The sequence below is a fragment of the Convolutriloba macropyga genome, chromosome 5 (genome assembly GCF_964194025.1).
Source record: "Convolutriloba macropyga chromosome 5, txConMacr16.3, whole genome shotgun sequence".
NCBI classification, from domain to species: Eukaryota; Metazoa; Xenacoelomorpha; order Acoela; family Convolutidae; genus Convolutriloba; species Convolutriloba macropyga.
The window spans coordinates 11,151,926-11,170,613 of NC_134472.1; the positions used below are offsets into that span (position 1 = coordinate 11,151,926).

Genomic DNA, 18,688 nt, shown 5'->3' on the forward strand with positions numbered 1-18,688 from the left:
CATAATAATTTTACATGATGATTTACAATGTAATGGCCCGTGTTCTGTAACTGGGAGGCGCATAAAGTACTGGGGGGCACAAAGGGAAAAGATCCAAACTCGTTTATGAAATTGGTACTATAACTTGACCTTGACGTCCTCACCCTAAAAATACCCCATCCGCTAATCGTTTTCATCAAGTTTGGGATGATGTAATGTTACTTAATAATCCAACATTAATAGTCTAGTAATGTTACTTAACCAACATTAATAATCTTTGAGCTACGGAAAACGCCTGAAGAGAAGTTGAATCTTTTCTGTTTGTGCCCCCCCCCAGTTACAGAGCACGTGTCATTGTATAGGAAATCTTTAAGTAATTATGGCACGTGCGTCTGAGGGTCGCAAATAACAAGCACCCATTGGGTTGGGGGCACAAACTGAAAAGATCCCAGAAGTTTAAATGATATTAGTTGAAATGTTTATTTGATCGTCATATCTGGCACTAGTTTGACAGGATGTAATGGTAAGAACTTTTAATATTTGAAAATCAGTCATGGTGCCCTAAGTGGAAAAAAATTGAGTTCAATTGCTGAATCCTTGTCTTTGCATTCTCTGCAATTTGTATGCGTCTGCATTATTAAAAGATAAAAGGCACAACAATAGAATCCAGAAAAATAGTTTTAGCGCTGGAAAAATTTGCAAAAACTGAAATCCATGAAAACCAGATCTTGCAAACCCGGACCCTAGTCCCATAGTAAATCAGTACTGAAACATTGTATTCCAATTGTATATCGTCGGCCCAGTACTGTTTCAGTGTATCCTAAGAGGATGTTGCTACCTCATTATGTGCAGTCTACTCGCATAGATATTTTTTTTTCTGAAAATAGACTGTACATCCTTGGTTTTGATTCCCATAATGTTCATAGCAAAATCATGAAAAATTGTGAAAATTTCGAAAAAATTTTGAAATTTTGGGCGATGCGCTTTTTGAGCATGACGACGACTTAAAATCTTAAAACGTTGCAAGAAACATATTAAGGTTAACAAAAAAATCCGCCAAAGCCAGTAAAACGACGAGGTAACCAGAAAATAAACGCCGGGAGCCTGGAAAGTGCCAGATTTTTAATGTTTTTATTTCAGATTGTAATGGAATTTTGTATGTCTTATAGTTTTTAGCCTAACGAAAATAGATACAGTACTGGGCCAACGATATACAACTGGAATACAATGTTTGTGCCAACGATTTGTGTTTCCAACCAAAGAAAACAAGAAGGCTCGGCAATGTGCGTTCGCACATAATGTTCCGACCATAGTTGTTCCGACCATTATAATGCCCCCCCCACTATACAACCCGCTTGCTGAACAATTGTGAAATGTGGGGGGGTCTCCTTCCCACCCCCATCGACATTTCATCCAAACCCCCCCCCCCCCCGCCACATTTCACGATTGTTCAATGATGACAGCAAGCGATACGCAAAGTTCCACCGAGAGATCGATTTGACTGGACATGGCTCTCTACTTGTAGATTATTCGAAAAACAGGCTCACCGAAGAAAAATTTGAACTTCTATTAAAATTAGCACAAGAAGAGGATGTTGAAGGAATGAGAGGGAAAATGTTCTCAGGTGTTCCTATCAATTTTACTGAAAATAGGTGATGGTTACTGAAGCCTTGAAGCATTACGCGGGATCTTTAAAATTTCATTTTGTATCTAATATTGATGGAACTCATATGGCTGAAACGTTGAAAGTTGTTGATCCTGAAACAGTACTATTCATCATCGCTTCTAAGACGTTTACTACTCAAGAAACCATTACTAATGTAATTCGGCAAAGTCCTGGTGCTTGGAGGCTGCGAAAGAGAGAGAACACGTTGCAAAGCCCCCCCTCGACATATCACCACCCCCCCCCCCACTTTTGCATTTAACGGACTATAAACTACATTCCCGAAATAATTGTCGTTATAACTGGAGTTGACCGACAGTCTCCTGAAAACTCCCTCCTGAAATGGCCCTTTGATCTAGTCCACATGGCCTGCTGGGTGTAGAATGACCCAACTAGACTGCTCACTGCTCAGCCAACTTCCAGGTGGTTAACACTCCGTTTTCTTCATAATTGTTGAAAACTTGAGAAGCGAACAAAAACGTTTAAATGCTTATGACAGCCTCAAAAACGAACTAAATCACCAACATAATAATTTTTCAATACTTCGGACACTCGTTCTACTATATAACTAATAAAAAACTGATTAAACAATGTTCAACAACGAGATAAAACTTGCTAAAATTGTCGATTGTTTGAAACAGAGGTATTGAACTTGTTCGTCAGTTATTTAATTTTAAAATTCAAGGAATTGACATTTTACCAAGTTTAACCAAGCCAATTGGCTAGTTGTACGTACCCTTGTGAGCTAAATTGTCAAAAAAAGGACTAGCAAATTTTTAAAATTCATTCAAGTTTACTCCTGTGGTTTTTAACTTCCCAGAAAAAGTCAACAACTCTCTACCTAAAGGAAGAAGCAAAATCAAAGCCCCCACCCCTATATTGCTGATATATTTGCATCCCCTAAATTTAATTTTTTCCTCGATTCCAACGCCCTGCTCTTTTTCCTTTACCGAATAACCGAGAGAAATGAAAGTTTTACAGAAATTTACTTCTACGCATACATTAGCAGCAGGTTATTTCCATATATTATTTTGAAGGGGGGGGGAGGAACTATAAACTCAAATGGGTTCAGCCAATTTTGGCCGATCGATATATTCATCGTATCGAGTTGAAACTGGTATCATTAGAAAATTTGTCCAGCGTAGAATATGGATTTAAAATAATTTTCTTGATTTTTTGATTTTAACAGGAGTTTATTGAGGTTTAAACTTTTGAGAAAATAGAGTGAATTCCGTTGATTCCATTCACATTTTCCGGAATTTTTGACTAAAATTTCGCCAGTTTTGCTAAAGTTTGCTCTTTTTTTTTAAAGTGTGGTAAATTTTAGTTTTAAAAACAAAAAATGTGTTCGGCTGTCGTTTTTTAAATTGTTTTTTCGAAAACTCTAGATAATTATTTCAAAATTAGGACTTTTTCATCAAAAACAGCACGAAATAAGTCCTTTTAGTCCACTTTGATTACGTTTGCAGGAAATACACACCCAAATACCACTAACACAATCTTTGCAGACTCAAAAAGGGGCTAATTCTCTTTCAATCTCCGTTGAGAGTGCTCTGTAATTAGAATTCTGCCGTTTATTGCTAACTTTACTCTACGATTATCAAAAACGCAGCATTAATTTTTGATTTTTTAACTAACCGAATATCTATTTCTACAACATTGGAAAATTTAAGCGTTCTCAACAGACAAACAACATTAGCAGGGCTTTTTTGTACCAATCTTGGACTGTTATAATCCAAAAAAAAAATCGGATTTTAATCAGTGCGTCTTTTTTATAAAAAAATATCGATATTTTTTATATTAATTAAATAACAGAACTTTGAAAATCAAAGCTTAGTAGTGATAGATCCCATTGACTTCCTAATTACCTCTAAATTTTTGCATCTAGCTTATTACTTGAAAGCTTATGGTCGTTTTGACTTTTAAAAGTCTTTGAATTTTAAATAAATACTAGCTTTTTGAGTTTTTCCTCCAATTTTCTCTTAATTTGATCAACTTGTAGCTTAGCGTATGCAATGAAAGAATGCTTCTTCTTTCTACTGAGTTCAAATTCAATCTTGTTTGCTGTTTTACGCCTTAAGTTATGGTTTTCTGACTTTGATTTTGCTAGATTTCACGTTTTTTTAGGTATTTTTCACATTTTTTACGTTTTCTAGTTTTGTCACATTATCTGGTTATTGACAGTACATATATCACATTATTAGCTTTCAAAATAAAACACCAATGATAAAATTAAAATCTTTAACCATATAGCTTATGGCTTTAAAGGCTTCGACACTACTTTATTGAAGAATGTTATTGAATTTTTTAATTTTGTCTTTAACTGTCGTTTTTAATTTGTCTTTTAGTCCCATTAAATTTTGTGTACAATGATCAAGTTTCATTTGCTTTTCATTGACAATTAGATCAGCCAATATACTGATATTAGTCGATAGATGATGGCTTTCATGACTTTGAAAACACTCGTTTTCCAAAATAAAAAAAAACACTAACTTTGCATTTTTGCTCCTTTTATTGTCTGTTTGTTATCTAGTCTCCTTAATTACCGCCCAATTATGACATTATTGTTGTTAAAAGAATGTGTCAAACGGGATTAGTGTCACACAATCTAATGTTTTTTTCGATATCATTTTACTGGCTTCGACACGGGTTTTTCACAACAAAAGTAAAATTAATTTTTAATTTTTTGATATTTGACGTTCTTTTTGTAGACGTATGACATTTTCTGGATAATTGCAGGTCTCAAGGGCTTCCTTCGGAAGAATAAATTAACCTATTTAATTGTTTCATTTTGTATTTTATGGCTTTGTCTTTGTAAAAAAAAAATTTCGGAAAAAAACAAGTGCCACCTAATTTTGAACTTTTTTCTTATTTGTTCACAAGTTACCTAGTTGTTTTTTCATTACCTAGTTGTTCATTAAATTGAAATTGTTTTTAAAAATAATAAGCGAATTTTTCAAGTTTACTCTTTTTTCTTTGTCTAATTGTTACCAAGCCTTAGTATGGACTGTTCCCATATCATTTCTGGTGCATTACAAGTTATTTTATTAGCTTCAATTTTATCTGACGCTATGTTGACTTTATTAAGTTTTGTTTTTTAAAACGAACATGAAATTTTTGATGTAATTAATGTTTGTTGTTTGATTTTGCTTTTCGTCTTGACTCAATTTCTTAATATTGGTATATCGCATCAATCCAATTCATCATTTTTACTGCACTGAGATATTTGCTTTGGAGGCTATCTTTTCGTTCATACGCCAATTTTGTTTTTGAAAAATACTTGAATTTTTATGTTTTTCTATCTGTTCCTCATCTGGTAGACAATCATGACAAAATTTTGGATGACCGGGGTCGCAACCTTATGTGCAATTGCACACTATCGAGCTTCCTTGTTTTAAGTAAATGCTCATTGCTCCTAAATTTACATGCAAAGAACTATCTGTTTCAGTAGGTTTAAACACGTATAAGTGGGTTTGTTTGTGTGGGTGGTTCCTAATATCGATATTTACAGTTTTCCTAGTATTACAAAAATTTCGAAATAACTTATTTATCGATATTAGCAATGTTTTTCCTTAGTTCCTGGCAACTTTTAATTTTTATGTATTTATGTTTCCTTCTGATGCCACCCCAATTGAACTTGTCCCTAAAAATTGTCATTTTTGTGTGAAATTTTTTTCTTACGAAGTGATGGATCAGAGCTTTTTGAGATAAAGCATCTGCTTCTTACATACGACTAATGGATCTATTCTCCCCACTCCCCCCCAGCTTAATGGGCATATATCTTGTACGTCCCCAACCCCTCCATCCCCCTCACAATTGCATGTGCTATTTTTACATAGTAGCGTGCTGTATAACATTGCATTTAGGAAAGCCGATGAAAGAAAGCCAACAATCACACAATTAAAATGGGCAGGATTCAAAAGTTTTATTCAAAGTTTGTTTAGCAATAATTTTCATTGCAATTTATATGAATCATATGTATATCAACCTATCGCTCATAAATTTCCTGTGACATATTGGACAATAAACAATCGTTGGTTTTTATCGTCCATACGTGCCTTGGTTCTTGTACCCAGAGACGTATCCAGAGTTGGCAGCTCTTTCCTCCCTACCATCGATACCCTTTCCTTTTCCCTCTGCATCAAACCTCTCTTTGTGGGTTCCAGTATAACCTCTCGTGTCTGTCAGTCTGTTCACGACATCGTCACGTGACATGTTGATATTGGTATTGAGGCCAGGAGCCTTGCTTATTATCGCTTGTCTAACCTGTCAATATGCGAAGGGATTAGAAATCCTAATAGGTTGATTTATGAACAAGGGATGGTTCCATATTCATTGAAAAATTACACCAGCCGCGTACTTAAAAAATCAAAGGTGTTACCCCCCTTACTACGTGTGATTACCACCAGTTTTACATCATGTTTTTACGCTAGCTGGCTTTGCTTATTCTTTAGAACAAAATTTTGTGATGTCGATTTCAAAGCGTTGCAAAAAATGCACCGAGGTAATACAATTATATACACAACCAACTAACGTCGGGTGAATTGCTCGCAAACGACCGGCGAGTGGTTGGCTTCGTCAGTAGCTAGCCGCGGTTTAGTGAGGCTAGCTCAACCTCTAAGAACCGCTCTTCACACAATAAGTATAAGTCTCCAGAACAGTTTCTGTGTATCGCATACTTGGAAACAAGTCAGCTGAAAGGATCTAAGAGCACTTAATGCCCGCTGGTCGCTATACCTGTTTATCCCGTTTTTGAGGACAAAAAGTCAATCAAGTCAATCACCAAGAAAAATCGGGTCTTTTCCATTATAGCCCCCCATGAAATTATAGCCCCCATTATGGTATAGTTAGAATGATTGGTGGGGGGGGGGGGGGGGCTATAGGTTATCTGACCACTAGGCTGGGGGGCTAAAATGGGAAAGACCCGAAAAATCGCATAAGACCAACATGACTAATATATTTGCTAAAATCTTCGTTTGAGAGCAATTAATCACAAGGTTTTAAGATCGCCGACAGATTGCCGAAAATAGCCGCAATTGAATCTTTGAATGACCTTTTTTGGCATTTATAGGGATACAGAAAGAAAAGATAAAAGATGCATTTAAGACAGCAGAGTGTCCAAAAATGTGCATTTTTTCAAAGTGTCAAAAAATGTTCGAGCCTGGTGAGTAGTTTTAGTTATGTTTTATAATTATGCATGATTCGCGGGTCCTTCTCATTATAGCCCACACTAATTTATGGTATGCTATCCATGATGGGGGGGGGGTAAACGATAAATGACCACTAAGCTGGGACTTCAATCGGAAAGACCATAGGATTCAATTTCTAAAGTGAAGGTGAATAAGCTTGGTACTGATTTCGGGTCTTTCCCATTATAGCCCCCCCCCCCCCAACTTAGTGGTCAGATAACCTATACCTCCCCAAACATGGTAATTATACCATAATGGGGGGCTATAATTTCATGGGGGGGGGCTATAATGGGAAAGACCCCTGACTTCAATCAACATTCGCTCTAATGGCTGCCCTCTATGATTTAAAGACCCGGCGTCCTCAGTTTATGCATTGGCTGTATTTGTTATATTGAATTGACTTAAAATTTTGACGTCAGTTGAGAGATGGATAGTGAGTGAGGCACGAAGTGAAAACCGTGAAAAGAGAAAATGTTCGAGAAGTAAAACGATTAACAAAGCAAAGCCGAAAGATTTTCGGAAACGAACAAAGAGACCTGATTAAATGTTTCAATCATATTAGTCTCATGGCTTATCGGATCTATTCTATCCCCCCCAGCTTAGTGAGCATAAATCTTTTATGACTCCAGGCGCACGTGCTATTTTCATACATAGCAACGTGCTATATAACATTTAATTTGGGATCTTTTCCATTTGTGCCCCCCCTCCTCCCCCACCAGTACGTTATGCATCCCCCAGTTACAGAGTACGTGTCCTTAAATTGCAATTCATTATGTAAAAATATGGCACGTGGGTCTGGGGGGTGCAAATAATATGCACCCACTAAGCTGGGGGGCACAAACGGAAAAGATCCGTAATTTGTAACTGGGGGGTCAATAAAAAAACTGGGGGGGGGATCAGCATAGATCCAATTTATCAATCTCGTATTCTTAACAATTATGCACAACTTTTAAAACAATTTGGACAAAAGGTTAATTCAAAAACTGAGAAAAACTACCAAACTAACAATTTCCTGAAAAAATTGATCTATTCTGTTTTGCCCCCCCCCCCCCCCCCCCCCAGCTTATCTGGCATACAATTTTTACATAGTAAAATGCAACATAACAACTCGTAAATTGCAAGCAGGTGTAAAAAATACACTGTGGGATTAGAATAGTTTCAACAATTCTTATTGAAAGAGTCATCGATTACGCAAGATTGAAAGATTCTATTTAACTATCGCACGGCCTGCTATCCAATAATATTGTTGGTTGTTTAACTTGGGATTGTGAGAAGAAAGAATCAAACAGCGTGAACTGTGACAAATCTACAAAAAATCTAACTTATTTTTGATTAATTAAAACTACGAAATCACAAAAGATTCTGCGACACAAAAATAGTTTGAGAGAAACGACCGGCTATTATTCTGGCAAACAAAACTTTGAGAAAACATTTGGCCTGTAGTTATGGCATGTAGTTATAGTTAAGATCCTATGTAGTTTCTTGTCATTTCCAAAGTTTATTCCCTAATTTTCCAACAAAAACAAATATAAGGAGTTAAGGAAGAAAAATTGTTTGTTGACAGTTCAATTGAACACAATGAGCTGTTGATTAGAAATTAATAGTTAAAAGTTAAAACTTGAGCTAGAATATAGGGATATTTCCCCCCTACTTCCCCGTTCCAGAGCACGTTCGAATACATATTAAATTATTATGTAAATATGGTTAATAATGCACGTGCGCCTTGAATGCAAATAATGTGCACCACCTATGCGGGGGGTGACAGAAACAGAAAAGATCTTTTATTCTAAGATTCTATTTGCTATTTCTTTGACTGCAACTATTTGAGTAGAGAAAGAAGTCCATCTGAGCAAAAATGGAAATTTGAAGAGGCTAGAAAACTGCAAAAAACGAGATATCGGACTATATTTGATATGAAGTAAAATTGCACAAGAGGAACTAGTTAAAACCAATGTCAATTCAATTGTTCGTTAAAATTGAGTTACAACAATTTTTAGTTATTTTACAAAAACGAAATCAATTGTACTATAATCTATAATGGAAACTCAGGATGAAGTGCGCATCCGAACTGATACCCCCGTGCCCGCCTCATGTTGATCTAATCAGAACCTATTGTGATCTCTATGGTCGGCTACCCCCTGTGGGCGGCAAACTCAGTCTGATCGGAGATGGCTTGGGTCGCACACTTCAACGTTGAAAAAACAAAAACTCAAAAGACTGTATCAAATTAAGAATCTAAGCGTAATCTATTTATGTAAACAATAATAGCAAACATAGTCGGCAAAATGTCCACAAATACCCTCCCTTGACTCAATATCCCGGTGTTGGATTTTAAAAGTTAGAGCATAACCAACAAAACGTCGGAAGAATTGCTCTCGAACGACTAGTGGGAGCTCTAATCAATTGCAGTCTGCTTCAGTCGGGCGGGGGCGGGAGGAAGGAGGGAGGGGGAGCCTAAATGGGACTAAAAAGTTCAATAGTGGGCTTCAAATAACCACATTAGAGGTTAACATATACCACTATTAAGATTTAAAAGTAAAAAATGGCACCACTAACGTTGGCAGAATTGCTCTCGAACGACTAGTGAGAGCTCTAATTCTAATCAATTGCAGCCTGCTTCACCCCGGGGGGAGGGGGGGGGGGGCGTAGGGGCAACTTGATGTGATTGGAACTAAGAAACTCACTAGGGGCTTCAAATAGCCTCCAATTTGCAGGTTAATATATACTACTATTAAGATTTAAAGTGAAAAATTGGCACCAGTTTCGGCGCCTTTATCATCTGAATTTTAGTTTTAAATTGCCGCCAATTGAGCTCAGCTGCTTGAAATTGTGATTGAGAGAGAATTTTAGATCACGCGAAACGCAAAAAGTCGAGGGCGTAAAAGTCACTCGAAAAGTCAACATTGTCAAGCGAAAATTTTCCATAAAAAGACACACACTTTTATAAAAATAATTGCTATGAACTTTGTTCAAGAGCAATTAAAAATATAGCCCATTTTTCTAGCAGCCAAAAAATGTTCCAATGTTTTCCGCATCTTCATTAGATTCAATAGATATGGTGAATTCAGCCTCCAAATTGAGGGAATATGAAAATTAACGAGAGCCTAATTTTTTTTTAGTGTCAAACAGTGTTCTAAGTTGATCTGCAGTTGCATTAAATTCGATAAATGTGGTACCCAACCACTAAAAAGAGGATTTGTAGAACAATAATATTATCCACAAAAAACACTCTGATAACTTGACACAATTAAGTCTTCAAAATTCAATTCTTATTGTGCCGGTTTTATTAGTTTATTCCGTTTCCATTGATAGCGGTTTTTGAGCGTGTACGTTTTTTCGTAAGTTTTCCGGATCTTTTCCTGTGTGCCCCCCAGCTTAGTGGGTGCATGTTATTTGCAACCCATAGACGCACGTGCCATATTTTTACACAATGATTTAACATGTAAGGACAAGTGCTCTGTAACTGGGGGTGCATAACGTATGGGGAGGCACAAACGGAAAAGATACAATCTTCCTAATGAACTCTGAATTCAATACAATTGAAACACAGAGCGACTTAAGTCAGATGTCAAACATCAAAATGGTGATTTAAAACGAACATACGAAAAACGAAACAGTAGGAAAAGTCGTGAAATACAGTCCAATACATTAAAACAATGTGTCTTTTCTTTTTATAGCCCCCACTGTTGTGGTCAGATAACCTATAACCCACCCTCCAATCACGCTGAACATACCATAAGGGACCTAGTATTTCGTGGGGGACTATAATGGGGAAAGAGCGGAAATAAGAATTTAAAACGCCTTTATTTGTCTTGACCCGAACGTCATTGGAGCAATTCCAGCCAAACAGAGTTAAATTTTCATAAACTAACAGAAAAACAAAAATAATAGCATTGAAAGGGATTACACTAAACATCTGCAATACAAAGGTTTCTTGTTCAAAAAATCAAAAAAGGCATTATTAAAAATTTCAAGAAAAAAAAATTTGATATTCAACAGTCAGGCAGAAAATAACAAAAATGTTAAAAAGGACAAGAAGTGAGCAAGAAAAAGTTTCTCCAGAAATTGTTGTTAATGTAAGTATCTTACAAAATCTCAGTTCTAACGCTCAAAACGTTCCCCAAGTGTAGACACGCAGAATTTTGACAAGCAGTTGAAAATTATTAATACAGATGGAATCAAAAATGATTTGAAACAAATTTTTTTGAGACAAACCGACGCAAGAACTAGCACCCTTACCGACTAACGTCGGGCAAATTTCTCTCAAACGACCGGCGAGCCGTTTGCTTGAGCAGTATCCAGCTGGGGCTCAAGAATAATGGTGAATCGCATTCTTGGAGACAGGTTAGGCGTAAGGGCCTAAGCGTTACATGCACCGCCCTAAGCGAACTTAATGCCCTCCAAGTGTTACCTATTTATCGGCATCGGCTTGTTGAGGACGAAATGTCCAATGGCCCAGAAAAAAATCGAGTAAGCGGAAAAACGCAAAAAAATACCAAAAGACTAATATATTTCCGACAAACGTCGTTTGAGCAATTAAAAATGAACATAACGGACTGACATCGGGCGAATTGCTCTCAAACGACCGGTTGGCTTCATCAGTAGCTAGCCACGGTTTAGTGAGGCTAACTTTAGCTTAATTGAAGGGGCGTGAGGTGAGGGAAGTTGGGGGGAGGGTGTGCACCGGGGGGTGTTGGGGTTGGGGGCAACAGTGGGGGTGGGGGTTGGGGTGGGGGCCAAAGTTTGGGGGGCAACGGTGGGGAGGGAGAGGGTTCGTTGGATGCATAGGGCTCGTACGGCCTGCACAAAATGCAGGGGTACGGATTGGGAGGTTGAATTGGGGGGGGGGGGAGATGTGAGGCGGGGGGTTTGGGGTGAAGAACCGTGGGGCGGCGGGTTTGGGGCCAAAGTCTCAAAAACCGTTTGTGAATCGCATACTTGGAGAATAGCGAGCTGAAAGGCTCTAAGAGAACTTAATGCCCGCTGGGCGTTACTTGTTTATCACGATTTTGAGGATGAAAACTCAAATGGGTCAGACGAAAAATTGGTCAAGCGAAAAATCGCAGAAAAAACGAAAAGGACTAATATAATTTCTATAAACTACGTTTGAGAGCAATTAAAATTTTAGAACAATTAGCCAAAACTAAAAGTTGCTCAGTTTTTTGGCGCTAATGTTCTCAACATCAAATTTATGCAACTAAAATCTAGGCATTAACCCATGCATAAGCTCTCGAAAAACTTTTTCTTTTCCCTCAAAGTTCAACAAACCCCGAAAATTTATCAAAAGCAATGAAAAAATCATGTTAAAGTTGCTAAATATCTTCATGTTAACGTCCTAAGAAACCACTCCATTGACACTTAAATCTATCTGGTAACTCCTTACCAAGCTTGATTCTCATTTGCGCCTTCAGATCCAAAACCTCAAAATAACATTATTTTTGATGTTTAAGTTTGCAAAACCAAAACGTATAGTCCATAGTAACGCACTTAGAAAATTTATGGCTTGCAAAAGACCTTTTTTTATTTTGACTAACGTCAATTTCAGAATAATCTAAGAATTAAAACGTGAAGGATTGCACAATTTTGGACTCTAGGACTCCCAAAAATAACCTTTTGTACCTAACTTTTAGACCTTCCCGGCAGCTTCAGCACTAAGCCATTGAACAACTAGGCAGCTTAGAGAATCTAAAGAAGATCAAATCCAAATGGTGGTTACTTTTTCATCCAATTTTGAAAACTTAAGGTTCATGTGTGTAAACTACTGTCAAGAAAAGATTACGAATACAGCCCATTTCTTAGATTTAGAGAAAGAGAGTACCTGAAGCCTTTGCGAGTCTGGTGACGGCTAGCAACCAACCAATATTTAAGATTTTCTTAAATCGCATTGATGCTTAAAAAACCACTTCTCTTGAACTCCCAAACAAGCTGAGACATCAAAATTCTGTCGATGTTTTAAAATGTTCAAGTGAAAAATTTGATACTGTGAGCTCAAAACTTGCTATCTTTCTGTTCATTGATTTGCATTTTTTGGACCCAACTGTTAAATCTAAGACTTGATGAAATATTTTTTATCGAATATGATGAACAGCATTCAGATTTCGGGTCTTTCCCATTATAGCCCCCCATGAAATTATGGCCCCCTATTATGGTATAATTACCATGATTGAGGGGCTATAGGTTATCTAATCTGGGGGAGGGACTAAAATGGGAAAGACCCAATTTTCTGGTAACAAATTACCTCCTACAATTTTCTAAAAATTGCATGTGGTTGCAAAACAGGAGAGGCGCATTTCATATCCGCATCCAATTATCCATGACCAGTTGGATCTTTTTTGGAAGTAATTAAAAAATATAACGTAAACAACTAACGTAGAGCGGATTGCTCTCAATCAACCGACGAGCGGTTGGCTTCGTCAGTAACTAGCCAGGGTTTAGTAAGGCTACCTTTAGCTTGATTCGACTCAAAACTTTTAGTTTTCTAGCCTTATTAGTGAAAAAATCAAATAGAAAAAAACTGATATTTTAAAAAATTGCATAAATATTGCAAAACTTAAAAGAAAATTTCCAGATTTCATTTCGAGATATTAATTTTCTAAAAATTTGAAATATTAAATTTTATCAAAGAATTGCAAAAACTGGAGTCACTAAAATATTGATAACCATTCCAATAACTCTAAAAACTATGCAACAGCTTATATCAAACCTTGGAAGAGGTCCCTAGAACCTGGTGCCGGAAAATAAAAAAATTCAAAAGACTCAAAAAGCTTAACTGATTAAATTCATGATATTAAAATCTTGAAAAACATTCCTTTACATCTAGAATTTACGAATTAACCTACTATCAAACCTTGGACGAGGTTGTGTGGCTCTTGAGGCTGGAGAAGCAAAAATAACATTTCTTTAAAAAAAACTTAAAAATATTGTACCAAACCCTATCAGAGGTTTCTTGAACCCTGAGGCGAAAAGAAACCCGAATAACGACAATAAACGTCAAAAAAATTAAAAATTTTAAGTTTTGTAAAAAAAAAAAACGCTAAATTTCATAATGTTAAATTCTTGAAAAACAATCCAATACATCTAGAAACTATAGAGAAACATATTTTCAAACCCTAGAGGAGGCTTCTTGGCTCTTGAGCCTAGAGAACCCGAAAAAACGGCAAAATTTTTCTAAAAACTTCAAAAAAACTTGGTCATTAGCTAGCCAAGGGGGTGGGGAGCACCGGGGTTTTGATGGGGCAGGGGACGGGGCAACAGTTGGGTGGGGGCATCTGAGTGGTGGGGAGAGTGGCGGCAATAGTAGGGGGGGGGGTCAACAGTGGGGGTGTCTTCAACTTCTAAGAACCAAAAGTACACGTCTCCAACACAATTTTAGCTGAAACAGAGCTGAAAAGTTCTAAGAGCACTTAATGCCCACTTGGCGTTGCCTGTTTATCCCGTTTTTGAGGACGAAAAATTGGCCAAGCGAAAAATCGCATTAAAAAAGACCGACAGGACTGATTAATTGCTACAAACTTCGTTTGAGAGCAATTACTAAAGTGTGTAAACTAGGATGTTTCTCATCAAAACCCCCAACTTATTGGATACGTTACTCTGCTTGAAGCCACTGAAAACATCTGGCGTTTATCGAGAACGGCGATGCGGTTTTAGATATCAGAATCAGAATGTCGAAGTGGCTTCTGCAGAGTTACGTGACTATGCTTAAAACATGAAACGCGCACGTATTAGTCCGACGAAAGTCAACAGAAGTCAACTTCTGGATAAGTAGGAACTTAGGGCATCGCAGATTTTTGGTATTTTAAGATGTGCACGTGATTGTTTTAAGATCGTTCATGCCCTTTCAGCCAATTGATTTCATTTTATTTGCAATGAGAGAAGCGCGCGTGCTGTAGAAACCCAATGATTTGGTATGTAATGTCTCACACTCACACTTTTTTACCAGGGACTGCGTACCTAAGGGGGCATCTAATCTGAATTTTTGAATGTCAAGACCTATTGTGACAAAAAAGGATTTTTTCACTAATCTAGACCTGGAATTATGAAAAACCTAATAGTTCCAGGTTGGGGTAAATAATGAATTAAATTACACGATCGAGGACCCTAGTTAAAGTCGTTTTCATAAGTCCAGCCAAATTCTTTTCATATACAAAAACGAGTCTATATCAAGACAGTTTTCGGGTCTTTTCCATTATAGCCCCCCCCCCACTATAAAATTATAGCCCCCCCCCCCCCCCATTAATTACCACGATTGGGGGGCTATAGGTTATCTGACCACTAAGCTGGGGGGCTATAGTGGGAAGGACCCCGGTCTTTTAATAACTTCAGGTCTAGACTGGGGTTCCCATTATTGTCCACCCCCCACCACCCCCCCCCCCCCCGCCTATATTGTAACCCCGCTCAATTAAGAAAACTATAATGGTAACGACTCAACAAAATATTTCAAAACAACTGTTCTCAAAAGTAGCCGGTGGCCTTAAAAAATGGACCAACCGCCCTTTAAACCTTTATTAGGTCTTTCTCATTATACCCCCCCCCCCCAGCTTTGGGGTCAGATAAAGATAATAACCTATAGAACACCTCCCCCCCCCCATAATGAGGGCCCGGGTCGAGAAAAAAATGCAAAAATATGTAAGATAAGCGGTGAAAAGTTAGTTTTTTCACCGCAAATTTCGTACATAATTTTGCGGTGAAATGCGGTGAATGCGGTGAAATTATGCAAGTTCACCGCTAGACTAAGCGGTGATCTTACAAAAATTCACCACTATTCATCGCTAAAATATGTAATTTCACCGCCCTAACAAGGGTCCGAACCTCTCACCTCCTGCATGTCATCCACTTCTTCTTCCACTGCGCCATCTCTCACTAAATTGTATTCTTTTTTGTTTGAATATAAATCAAATTCACTCTATTTTCTGCAAAACATGCGCGGTGAATTTTTGTAAGATTTGCAATTTTTAGCGGTGAAATTGCATATTTTAGCGATGAAATGTGGTGAATTTTTGTAAGTTCACCGCTTACTCTAGTGGTGAAATTACATAAATTCACCGCTTAGAAGGAGTGTCAAAAAGATGTAAGATTAGTGGGTATTTTTAGTGGGAAGGCAAATCCAACAATTCCTCTCACATTCACCATTATTTTCATCGCATTCTTTGCTGATCTCAAACATCTTTAACAATTTTTTCTAAGCGGTGAATTTATGTAAGTTCACCATTAAGTTGAACGGTAAATTTATGTAATTTCACCGCATTCACCGCTTATCTTACAAAAGTTGGACACTTTTTTTCGAAGCAGTGAATTTATGTAATTTCACCGCTAAATTCAGCGGTTAAATTATGTAATTTCAGCGCTACCAGGCGATAAAGTTTTTTTCACCGCATTCACCGCCTGATTTATGTAATTTCACCGCATTCACCGCTTATCTTACAAAAATTTCCGCATTAACCGCTTATCCTACATAATTTTGCGTTGAATGGCGGTAACACCTCGACCCGGGGGGCTATTATTTCATGAGGAACTATAATGGGAAAGAGAACCCCTTTATCAAGCATTCCTGAATTTGACCTTTTGTTGGTTGTCCTCACTGACACTTCCGAATGCAGCCTGTGCAATCTGTGGGATGGCCTTCTGAGAGAAGTTCTGCCAGGGGATGTTCCTGCTCGGTCCCTTGCATCTCGTGTAGATCATGTCCATCTCTGCCCCGTCCAATCTTCCCTTCTTGAACAACTTGGCTGTCTCTACCATCTTTTTGAAGTTGCGCGATTCCATCTCTATAGCAATACATGAACTCTTGAGTCAACTGTCACTTTACAATCCCAACAATCCCGCGCTAGGATCTCTGGAGCCGCCCGGAGTTGGTTACCATTATACAAACGAGCCTTTCCTCTTTATGCCCCCCATGATTAATGCTCTTAGACTTTATACCACCAAACATTACAATGCCCCCCCCCCCACACCAGCATACTGTTTTAAAAACGTTTAGCCAACCAAACCCAATCATTGTAATTTTAAACCATATTGAACGAATATAATTTCAAGGTGGGAGCATACAATGTGAAGGACCTGTTCTGGGGGGGGGGGGGGGGGAGGAGGAAAAGGGGCGGGGACTTCAGTAAGGTGATCATACTATAAGCCACCCCCTATAACCATAACTTTTAGTCCCCGTCTCTCACGTATAAATGCAGAAGCAGTTGGCATATTTTTGATTATTATATATTTTTTATTCCATATTAATTCTGAGGGAGAGAAATTTGAGCTGATAGTAAATGAATATACACGAGACTCAAACCTGTCTTTTTATTAGCCACTCCAGCGCCAAAGTTGGCATAAGCCATGAACGCGTTTTTCAGTTGTGCATCAGTCATGTTTCACTTTTATTGAATTATTTCTATTATTGTTTATTAAGTCAAGTTTTTATTTTAGTTTTTGAATCTTTTCTTTAAAGAGTCAGTTGTTCTTTGTTTTTCAGCTGCAAAGCAGCACAGTTGATGTCGCTGAATTTTAATTGAGCTGGCGTCAAAATGATTTCACGTCTTCCCTAATATTGTGGGAATTGCAAAATTTTACATGAAGTCGTCAATTATGATTGACTTCTGGTCTGCGACTTTCTTTTCCATGAATCCTCCCTGTGGAAAGGTATCAGAAAAAGTCAGAGTGAATCTCTTATACGCATACTGCAAATTGCGTTACTTTTTAAATATACTCCTATCGAGGAAATTAAGATTCAACTTTTAAAAAGTGACTCCATACAGATTTTCAATTGTACACTGCACGCAAGTTCTTGGAAATAAATTTTCATTCGAAATACTTCTTTTAATCTCAACAAAAAAATTGAGATCTTTTCCGTTTGTGCCCTCCCCCCACCCCCCCCCCCCCCACCAGCTTAATGGGTGGATATTATTTGCGCCCCCAGACGCACGTGCCATATTTTAACATAATTATTTACTATGTAATGGCATGTGCTCTGTATCTGGGGGGCGCATAACGTACTGGGAGGGGGGTGACAATTTTCGGATCTTTTTCCGTTTGTGCCCACAAACGGAAAAAGATCCAAATATTGTCACTTTTTTCTTCGAGTTCGTTCTAAGCTTCTCATTCCCGTGTTGTAATTACCCACCTAATTACCCCTCAGCTGATGAAAGAGCGGGGTAATATTTTATGCGGGATAAGGCGATGTTACATTAGGGGGATCTTTTCCGTTTGTCCTCCCCCCCCCCCCCCCCCCCCAGTACGTTATGCGCCCCCCCCCAGTTACAGAGCACGTGCCATTACATAGTAAATTACTATGTAAAAATATTGCACGTGCGTCTGGGGGTGCAAATAATATGCGCCCACTAAGCCGGGGGGCACAAACGGAAAAGATCCCATTAGGGGATAATGGGGGGAATTTTAGATTTCACCCCCCCCCCCCCCAATTATATCCCAACCCCTCCCCCTTTACCCTCCAAAAAGATAATAGAGGATCCATGCTAAAAATTATAGCCCCCCCCCCCCCCAGCTTAGTGGTCAGATAATCTGTAGCCCGCCCCCAAACATGGCAATTATACCATAATGGGGGGGGGGGGCTATAATGGGATAGACCCAAAAATTCCCCGACCACCCCATAATCTTATATCTTTTTGGGATAAAAGTTCGACACGGGTTGCCATGTCTTCAGGTAGTACCTTATTTAGGACACCCTGTGTCACTGGAAGAGAAAAAAAATCATACACGTATCTTTCCCATTTTAGATTCCCCATGAAATTATAACGCCCCATCATGGTATGCTTAACACAAAATTAGGGGCTGTATGTGATATGGCCAATACGCCGAGGGGGCTAAAATCAGAATGTCCCGAGAAATTGTCATTTCTAAAAATTTCATT

At 38.1% G+C, this 18,688-nt stretch overlaps 1 protein-coding gene across 1 annotated transcript; it reads right to left on the reverse strand.

Annotated features, from left to right (window-relative positions):
* Positions 1–5,552: 5,552 nt before the first annotated feature.
* On the reverse strand, positions 5,553–17,367 carry LOC142339791 (tubulin polymerization-promoting protein family member 2-like). Its single transcript, XM_075390057.1, has 3 exons — positions 17,114–17,367; positions 16,390–16,595; positions 5,553–5,908 (listed from the first exon to the last, which is right to left on the reverse strand). Exons 1-3 carry the CDS (start codon positions 17,187–17,189, stop codon positions 5,684–5,686), a joined length of 507 nt encoding a protein of 168 aa, XP_075246172.1. The 5' UTR covers positions 17,190–17,367; the 3' UTR covers positions 5,553–5,683.
* Between the last annotated feature and the right edge of the window lie 1,321 nt (positions 17,368–18,688).

Bases quoted from the DNA above. Each gene is read 5' to 3' on its own strand.
- LOC142339791 (XM_075390057.1), bottom strand. From the start codon at position 17,189: ATGACTGATGCACAACTGAAAAACGCGTTCATGGCTTATGCCAACTTT. The intron at 16,596-17,113 runs GTTTGAGTCTCG...GTATTGCTATAG, and splicing joins AGTGGCTAATAAAAAGACAG to AGATGGAATCGCGCAACTTC. The intron at 5,909-16,389 runs GTCAAATTCAGG...GCATATTGACAG, and splicing joins GTGAGGACAACCAACAAAAG to GTTAGACAAGCGATAATAAG.